The sequence below is a fragment of the Phoca vitulina genome, unplaced genomic scaffold (genome assembly GCF_004348235.1).
Source record: "Phoca vitulina isolate PV1807 unplaced genomic scaffold, GSC_HSeal_1.0 scaffold82, whole genome shotgun sequence".
Classification (NCBI taxonomy): domain Eukaryota; kingdom Metazoa; phylum Chordata; class Mammalia; order Carnivora; family Phocidae; genus Phoca; species Phoca vitulina.
The window spans coordinates 3,627,171-3,635,989 of record NW_022589785.1 but is presented as its reverse complement, the minus strand read 5'-3'; the positions used below and the strand labels follow the sequence as shown (position 1 = coordinate 3,635,989).

The window sequence follows — 8,819 nt, the reverse complement described above, 5'->3', positions numbered from 1 at the left end:
ATCGCCGCCTCCGGGAAGCTCCGCTCGCTCGCTCGCTCGCTCGCGCCGCTGGCTGGGGCGGCGACTCAGGGCGCCGGAGCGACAGAAGGACGGGGGGACGGAAGCACCGAGGGGCAGCGCCGCCCCCGCGCCCCGATCCGCTGCGGGACCCGCGCGGCCAGGAGGTCGGACCTCGGTGCTCGCGCTGCCGGCGGCGCCTCCAGCCGCGCTGCGGGGCGGAGGCGGTGTCTGCACGGCGCGCGGGGTCTGTTCTCTCCCGAGCTTCGGCACCTGCCGGAGCTGCTCGCGCGTCCTCCGTCGGCCTGCTCGGCTGTCTGTCTGCCCTCCGACCACCGCCCGCTCAGTCCTCTGGCCCGGCCTCTCCCGGCCCAGGGTGCTCCGGGCGGCGATGAGGAGCGCGGGGCCAGAGCGCACCGGGCAGGGCACGCGGGGCTCACGGCGCGCCGCTGGCCCATGAGGCTTTCCAGCGCTGGGCGCGGCAGGGCGCGCGGGCCATGGGGGGCAGCCTGCGGGTGGCCGTGCTGGGCGCCCCGGGCGTGGGCAAGACGGCCATCATCCGCCAGTTCCTGTTCGGTGACTATCCCGAACGCCACCGGCCCACGGACGGGCCACGCCTCTACCGGCCCGCGGTGCTGCTCGACGGCGCGGTCTACGACCTGAGCATCCGCGACGGCGACGGCGCTCGTCCGGGTCAGAACCCCGGGGGTCCAGAGGTAGCGGCTCGAGGGGCGGGCAGGGGCGTGTAACAGCGTGTGTGTATGCGTGACGGGTGCTCGGTGCACACGTGCGTGTCTGCCTGGACAGCCCCGGGGTGCCCAACTGTGTTCATGGATTGAAGGATGAACGTGTCCTGGGGGGTTTGTGTGTGTCTCTCTCCTTCTTGACGGCCTGGAGCTGCCCAAGATCAGGCCCGAGGCCCTGCGATTTTGAAAAGCGGCTTTTTCTCACTCGCCTAAAGTGCCCGTATATTTGCCTGCCTCCGCTGGTGGCTCTGGATCAGTGTACGGCAAGCATGGTTGTGTCTCCCTGAGGGTGAGCACTCTATGTTTGGGGCCTTAGGCAGAGCCTCAGTGGGGGGAGGATGGGGCAGACACAGGTGTACTTTCTAGGGCGGTCATTCTCTGCTCCCTTATTCCTGTGACTCGTTTAGCAATTTGTGCGAAGTCCAGGACGGACTTTGAATTCTTGGAGCTGGATGCCTCCGAGAGGTGAAGAGGAAAGAGCATGCAGAATTAAGCAGGGCTTCCTGGAGGGGGTGACGTTGGGGCTGACCCTGGAAGGATGAGTGAAGTTTTGATTAAAAGAAGTGGCAGAAGCCTGCCAGGTGGAAGGAACAGCATGTGCTTAGCAGGGGAGGCCCGAATGTGTACAGCTGTCCATAATCCATGGTCTCCGAGGGCCTGGGGAATAGGGAGCCCAGGGCTTAGAGGCAGCTGTAGTAAATAGGGAGGGAGGGCCCAAGGGGCCAGCCCCAAGCCGAGCTTTGGAAAGCTGGAAGGAGGAAGCTAGGGGGTGGGCAGAGAGGAGGCCGAGAGTGAGGAGGGCTGGTAGCTGACTGGCTTCAGGCCCGGGTTAGAAATTTTTACCCTGGCCACCGTGAAGACCGTAAGGGCCTAGGGAGCTTGTTGGGGGGAGATGGCGCACAGGGGGTGGGGACGGCCGGGGCCTGAGGATGAACTGTGGGTTTAGCGTCAAGACCCTTCAGAGGGTTTGGCAGTCAGAGAGTGAGAAAGGGTCTTCTGGCAAACTCTGGCCTCCCGCCCCAGGAGTGGCCGGACCCCAAGGACTGGAGCTTGCAGGACACGGACGCCTTCGTGCTCGTCTATGACATCTGCAGCCCGGACAGTTTCGACTACGTGAAGGCGCTTCGGCAGCGCATCTCGGAGACCAGGTGGGGACGCGGCCACAGGTGTGTGTGGGCAGAGGAGGGGAGCTTTTGCCAGACTGGCTGGGCCTTTGCCCAAGGGCAGTGGGTGGGTTCTTCCCCAGTCCTGGCCGAGTCTCGGGCCTGCCAGCTATGCGGTCTTTGGGCCCCTCGGGTCTGGTATTTCCTTGGGGGGGGGGGGTCTTTGGCCACAGGGGGGGAGATACCCACGGGGGGGAGGGGTCTCGGGCCGTGGGGTGTCCGGCACGGCAGCCCGCGTCCTCATTTGGCCCACAGGCCGGCGGGCGCACCCGAGGCTCCCATCCTCGTGGTAGGCAACAAGCGGGACCGGCAGCGGCTGCGCTTCGGGCCTCGGCGCGCGCTGGCCGCCCTGGTGCGCAGGGGCTGGCGCTGCGGCTACCTCGAGTGCTCCGCCAAGTACAATTGGCACGTGCTGCGTCTTTTCCGCGAGCTGCTGCGTTGCGCTTTGGTGCGCGCGCGCCCTGCGCACCCGGCCCTGCGCCTGCAGGGGGCGCTGCACCCGGCGCGCTGCAGCCTCATGTGACTGAACTGGACGACGACGCCGATGGTGGGGGGAGGGTGGTTTGATTGGAACAACCGGGTACCTGGATTGGACGAAATTGCCCAACTTCTCTCGGATTGGACAGGACAAAGTCTCCTCCCTGATTGGATGAGGAAACCTCCAGTCAGTCTCCTGGGCGACAGGACTCTCTTTGAGCCTCATTGGACCTAGCCAGGCCCCAAGCTACATTGGGCTCGAGCAGTCCTTTCTGGGGACCTCATTGGGTTACAATCCCATTGGACTTGGCTATTCTGATTGGAAGCTCTCAGGTTGCTCCTGCGGCTTCACTGGACAAACTCTTAAGTCACACCTCTCGGGAGGTAATAAAGGGGAAAACAATGCAAGCGCACCTCGCATTTCTCCGATGGGCTGCAGGGTCTCAAGCTTCGAGGTCAGAGCTGCCAGGCATTGCTCCCTGGCACCTAATGCCTGAATCCCAACATGTAATAAGCGTTCCCCAAAAGGTGTGATGGCCCCAAGGCTAACCCCAAGAAGCAGACACAAGTGGTTGGAACAATACTTTACTGTCAGGCTCTGCATGGCCACAGGACCTCAGGAGGGGTCCTCATTGGCCTCCTCTAAGGCATTCAATAATATTAGTAATTAAATAGCAACGCTCATCCCCCAACCGGAATGTACGACAGAGGTCCCATTGTGCCATGTGGTCCCAAGGGGTCTGGTCCCATGAGGTCTGGTACCCGAGAGACAGGGGTGGGGGGACTCCCTGATGCAGAGGGGTTAAGGCCACGAAGGAAAAGGAAGAGAAGGAATGTGGGCCTGGGGTGGGGAGGGGGCAGCTGGGCTGTTTCATCACATCCAGGAATCCGGCTCTGCCCTTGGGCTCACAGAGTGCAGGGCATGCCAGGACCCAGGCTCTGTGGGTCCAGATGGACGTCGAGGGCCCCGAGGCGTGGGGATGCGTGAGGGTTTTCGGTCTGGCTGTGTGTCCATCCGGCCCCGTGCCCAGGTCCTTGGGAGCTCCAGGCCAGCCGGGGGGCTTCCAGGTGCGTCTGGTGGGCCCCCCACACCAGGGCAGGGGCTGCCTTCATCAGAAGAGCTGGACAGGACTGGGCCTCGGGGCCCGGGCAGCCCGTTGGCCATCCGGCCAGGGTCCCCAGATTGGCCACACTTGCCACCCAGGACGCTGAGGGATGAAGAGGAGCTGCTGGAGGAACAGTAGGCCGAGTCAGGAGCTGAGGGGTCCGGGGCCCGCGCTGGGTCAGAGGCTGGGCCTGCGGGGCTCCCGCCAGCGGCGGCCTCGAGGGCTCGGGCATTGGCCAGGAACTCCTCTTCCAAGCGCCGGAACAGCTGCTGCTCCTGCTTCGGGTCAAGCTGCAGCGGGGTGCGGAAGGCACTGGCCGGTGTGGCGCCCGCCTCTGGGCTGGGGCTGGAGACCCGGAGAGGCCGGGGCGCCGCAGGGCTGCGAGCCCGGGCAGTCTGGGGGCTGCTCCTGCCCGAGCCCCCGCTGGCCCTGCCCCGGGGCACCCACGAGTGCTGCCCGTCTCGGTCCCTGCGCACCAGCAGCGTGGTCTGCTCCTCGCGGCTCTGGCTCCGGGCCCGCCGGGCGGGGCTGGGGGCCGACAGCTGGGCTGCCCTGCCTCCTGGGACCCCACGGGGCCGCCCCCGATCCAGTCGGTCTCTGGACTGGCTGCGCGGGGCGGGGGGCCGTCTCGGGGAGGCCGGGGTGCCTGTGGTCAGCCGCCGGCTGGGCCGCTCCCTCCGGGGGCCGGTGCCTGAGTCTTCACCGCGGACACCAAGGGGGCCGCTCTGGGCTGAGGACGCTGAGGAGTCGCTGTCCCCGGAGTAGCGGCGGGAGCGGGGGTGGGGGGGCAGCTGGTCCCGGGCCCTGGGGCAGGGGAACGAGAGAGAGAGAGAGAGAGAGAGAGAGAGAGAGAGATGGGGCATCCAGAGACAGGACTGACATGCAGAAAGGGCCGGGAGAGGAAGGAACAAGCAGCCAAGTGGTTGGGGGCGGGGAAGACACCTGTGGTGGTGGTGGTGGTGGGTGGAGGTGGGGGCTGTCAAGGGCTTCGGTCCTCCTGGGGACTTCCAGAGAGAAGTGAGGGACTCGGCAGCAGCTTCCGGCAGCCGGGGCCACCCCCCACCCCAAGGCAGCGGAAGAAGCCAGGCTCCGAGCTCCCCCTCCCCAGGCCTCCGGCTTCCTGGGCAGGCCAGAGGGAAGCGGGTAGGACTGGCCGCCACCCAGCCCCCAGGGCCTGCCCCAGCTGTGTTGTTCGGCTGCTTGGGTTGCCATGGAGATAGGAAGCCAGGCCTGCCCCCACCCACGGGAACTTTTCCCAGGGTGTGAGTCACTCTGGAGCACAGGCTCCTTCGTCATCCAGGCCAGGGCGGACGCATCCCCCCGCCACCCTCGGGACCCCTCACCACCCCCCACCACCCCTTGGCCGTCCTGCCTCTCACCTGAGGGGGGTCTCTGTTCCCTCCTTTGAGGTGCGTAGGCTAATGGGAGTCACTTCTGGCCGAGAGCTCCGTCGCTCGCCCCCAGGGGCTGGGCTGCCAGCGCGAGGGCTGGGGGTGGGCGACACCCTCTGTGGGGAGAAGGTGCGAGCCCTGGGCTGGGGCGGGCGGTGGGCTGCGGGGGGTGAGAGAACAGGTGGCAGGTGAAGGGTGATGCCACAGACACGAGCGCTCTGCCCGCCCAGCCCCCCCCCCGCCCCCGCCATAGGCACTGACCCGAGGACGAGCAGCGGCACGGGTCATGCTTGTCCAGATAGTGCTCCAGAGTGTCCCAGCCGCCACCCACGCGCACCATCACGTGGCTTCTCAGCACCTGTGGGAGCCCAGCGTGGGCAGGTCACGGCCTGTCGGATGGGCCCGGCAGCCCCCCGTGGGCCTGCAGGGCAGCCCCGAGCTCTTACCCGCACAAAGATGAGGAGACTGGAGTCTCCCACGCGGTACTTCCCCTCTGAGACTTTGATCATGGGAAACTGGTCTGGGCAGGTGCAGTAGCCCAGGATCTCCCTCACCTGAGGTCAGACAGGAGAGACTGGTGGTCAGGGATCCAGTCCCTCCTCCTGGGGCCTGATGTCAGCAGCTCGAGGCTCAGGAGGAAGCAGGTCCTTCCGGGGAAACGGGGCCCGGATTGCGTTGCCCCAGCCTTGGGTGCGGGCTCTACACTTGACCTTTCCCCAGCTCCCCTTCCCCTTTGGCTGTCAGAGGTCAGGGAGCTGACCAGGAAAGGATGGTGGCGCTGTGGTCAGGTCGGGGCTTGGGACCCCAGTGAGGCGCATCCCTCCAGCCCCAGAGCCTGGGGCAGTCCTGGAAGCCGTCCTCACTCCCCCTTCACCTACTTCACAGAGGCTGAGGCCCCACAGGGAGGCCAGGTCCTGGGAGGAGGCAGGCCGTGGGACACGAGTGCGGGGGACCCACACCACGTCGGTGCCGCAGACGTGTAGGGTGGGTGTACACACACACACACACACACACGCCACACGCCCAGCAAGCACACATCTGCCCACATGCCCCGCCAAGGCCGGGAGCTGCCAGGCTGGCTATGTGGGCGGCCCTGCCCGCCTCCCAGCCCACAGTGGAGCCCGAGGAAATGAGCAGGTGGAGCCTCGGGTGACCCTGGCCCAAGACAGGGGTGGGGCGGCAGCCTCTGCCCATGGCCAACCGGCTACCCCCTCTGGGATAGGCACATCATAGTCCTAACCTCCTGATAAGAAAGAAACTCTTGGCCAGGCTGCGGGGGCGTCAGGGATACCTAGGTCCCGAGAAGAGGAGGAGGGAGCTGGGGGTACGGTCTGGCACCTCTTGTGCTCACAGTCCTCCTAAGAGGACTTCTGGCTCCTAGCAGCAGCTCTGGGCCTGGCTTCCCAGATCGGTGATGTGCGCAGGGCTGCAGGGGGGAGTGGGGGGGCCTGTAGAGCCCTGGGGAGCTTCCCCGGCACTCACCGAGAGCCTACTGGGTGCCCGGCATCTTGCTCAGAGCCAAGAGTCACAGGCACCCACTCAAACCTCGAGCTCTGTGATGTGGATGCAACTGTCTAGCCCTCGAGTACATACAGAAGGGGTCAAATCATGCGGCCCCCCGGATGAGGGAGCATACAGCACTCCTCTGGTGCACGGGGAGCCCCCAAAGGAAGCGGGGAGATCATGCAGTGCAGTTCAGATTTTATCCCTGGCCCAGCGGGGCCGTGTGCCCTCACCCAGCACTTCTCCCTCTCTGGGTGGTGCCCATCTCCTCGGGGCCAGGTATACACTTGATGCTCAACACGTGCACCACCCCATGGGACAGGCTGTCCCGTCCCTGGCACGCGGTGGGGGCGTAAGGCAGGGCCATGGGCGCGCGCCCTCGTTGGCGGACTCACCAGCTCGTCGAGGTTGCGCAGGTCGCTGGGTGTCATGCGGGGCCCGCGGGCGGGAGCCCCTGCTGTGGTGGCAGTTTCGGGGGCATCCTCCTCGGCCGTGGGGGCATGGGGGGCCGGGGGTGCAGCACGTAGCTCCCGCTCGATCTCCTGTTCAAACTGCACAAGGCGAGGGGCGAGCAGGCCGAGGCGGGCCCCACGCCGCGCCACCTCTAGCAGGCACAGCACCACGCTTTTCTCGTTCTTTCGCAGCACCAGGTCCTCCGTCTCAAACATGAGCACTTCAGGCACGCCCAGCTCTGTTCGGCACCAGCCGATGAACGTGGCCACATTGTCGCGGGCCATGAAAGAGCCAGGCGCCACACTGTGCGCCTGGAAGGCCACCCCGCGGGCTGGACGGGCAGCGGCCAAAGCGCGGGCGGCCTCGGTGACAGCATTGGCATGTTGGCACAGGGTGGTGCCCGTGGCCAGCCCCGTCAGGAAGCCATCACCACCGCTGGGCAGACCCAGGCCATACAAGGCGTTGAGCCACTCGGCCAGGTCCTCTTTCATGGCCTCCACGTAGGCCTCACTCGAGCGGAACGGCCGCACACTCTTGGCTGCCGAGCCCGCGATGCCCGCCACGGGGTCCGCCATGCCCGGGCCAGCCGAGTCACTGTGGGTGGGCAGGGACACAGGACTGCTGTGAGGACCCAAGAAGCACTCAGTACAGACTAAGCCGCTGACCACCTGCAACTCGCCTGTCATCTCAGGCCAGATGCCCGGTTTTGTGTGCTGGCTGTGAGAAACTTCACTGTACCTCAGTTTCCTCGTCTGTGAAATGGGTACAATAATAGTACCTTCCTTGCAGGACCTAATGAGATAATTTGTATGAATGACTTAGTATCTGTAAGTGTTTGCTATTTCCCTCTGGGAGGGGGGTGATGGGGGACTTGGCTGAATCCTCCCTCCCTGGCAGGCACACATGCATCCTTATTGCCCCCCATGGTAGGTGCAAAGCAGAGCCCTAGAGATGCAGCCCACAGGCGTGGACTCACAGTGGACAGGCAGGACCTGTCCAGGAATCCGGGTCCCAACTGCAGGAATGGTTAGGGCCATCGCTCAGGGCTGGTACACGGCCCACCTGCTCTGCGAAAGTCCCGGGTACTCCGTCAGCTCCCCTTCCCTAAGGACTGTGTCATTATAACAACGACATAACAGCAGTAACAGTAACCGCAATGCCCCTGCCCAGGGCTGAGTGTTAGTGATTTTATCTCCATTTTACAGATGAGGAAACTGAGGAGCAGAGAGGGTAAGGGCTCGCTCAAGGTCGCAGAGCAGTGCGTGGCAGAGCCAGGCCGACCTGAGCCGCGCTGCGGATCGCAAGAGCCAGGGGCAGCCCCGGGGGTGCCGGAGCCAGGCCCCGCCTCCTCCAAGGAGCCTCCCCAGCGCCGCAGGCCGGGTGCGTGCGGGGCCGGGACTCGGAAGGGCCTCCGACAGCCCCCGCTGGCCTCTCGGCTTCGGCCCAGAGAGGGTTCGGGGGCCGCCCAAGGTCACACAGCCCCGGGGAACGGAGGCCGCAGCTGCCAGGTCCCCGTGAGTGCGCGCCAGGCAGGGGTTGCTGGGGGTCCCCGCGCTCACCTCGCTCATCCTGCGGCCTCGGGGAGCATCGCCCCGGCGGGGCCGAGCGGGGCCGGGCCGCCGCAGGGAGGCGCCGCCCGAGCCACAGCGATCCGGTCCCGCGGCTGAGGCCTCCGCACCCGCCCGCCCGCCGTCTCCGCCCCGCCTCCCTGGAATTCGGATCCGGCCCGAGGGGGCGGGCGGGGCCGCGCGCTCTTAAAGGGCCAGAGCTGTTCCAGGGCTGGCGGGGCGGACCGAGGGAGGAGCTGGAGTCTCCTGACTGGGGTGGGGGCGGGACCAGGGCCCCCAGGCGACCCCACCAGCCCGGACGCCCCATCCCCGCTCAGGCTGATCTCTGTGGTCCCTTCCAAACCTCCTTGGTCTCCTGGGGAGGTTTGGGCCTTTTTAATTACACCCCTTCCCCGGAGAGCTGCCTCCTCGGGAG

The 8,819-nt window shown here is 66.1% G+C and overlaps 2 protein-coding genes across 8 annotated transcripts; one reads left to right on the top strand and one right to left on the bottom strand.

Annotated features, from left to right (window-relative positions):
- On the top strand, window positions 1-2,862 carry RASL10A (RAS like family 10 member A). Of its 4 annotated transcripts, none has more exons than XM_032395110.1 (4): window positions 1-690; window positions 959-1,032; window positions 1,767-1,909; window positions 2,162-2,862. In XM_032395110.1, exons 1-4 carry the CDS (start codon window positions 495-497, stop codon window positions 2,427-2,429), a joined length of 681 nt encoding a protein of 226 aa, XP_032251001.1. In that variant the 5' UTR covers window positions 1-494; the 3' UTR covers window positions 2,430-2,862. The 4 variants fall into 4 exon arrangements, with proteins under 4 accessions (XP_032251001.1, XP_032251002.1, XP_032251003.1 ...); XM_032395111.1 differs by having other exon boundaries at window positions 7-690; window positions 1,767-1,891; XM_032395112.1 differs by lacking the exon at window positions 959-1,032 and having other exon boundaries at window positions 13-713.
- A 90-nt stretch (window positions 2,863-2,952) lies between these two features.
- On the bottom strand, window positions 2,953-8,519 carry GAS2L1 (growth arrest specific 2 like 1). Of its 4 annotated transcripts, XM_032395106.1 has the most exons (7): window positions 8,396-8,519; window positions 7,813-7,898; window positions 6,779-7,628; window positions 5,327-5,434; window positions 5,142-5,238; window positions 4,869-5,040; window positions 2,953-4,293 (listed from the first exon to the last, which is right to left on the bottom strand). In XM_032395106.1, the coding sequence occupies exons 1-7, from the start codon at window positions 8,402-8,404 to the stop codon at window positions 3,258-3,260; spliced, it is 2,358 nt and encodes a 785-aa protein (XP_032250997.1). In that variant the 5' UTR covers window positions 8,405-8,519; the 3' UTR covers window positions 2,953-3,257. The 4 variants fall into 4 exon arrangements, with proteins under 4 accessions (XP_032250997.1, XP_032250998.1, XP_032251000.1 ...); XM_032395107.1 differs by lacking the exon at window positions 7,813-7,898; XM_032395109.1 differs by lacking the exon at window positions 7,813-7,898 and having other exon boundaries at window positions 6,779-7,457.
- Window positions 8,520-8,819: the final 300 nt, after the last annotated feature.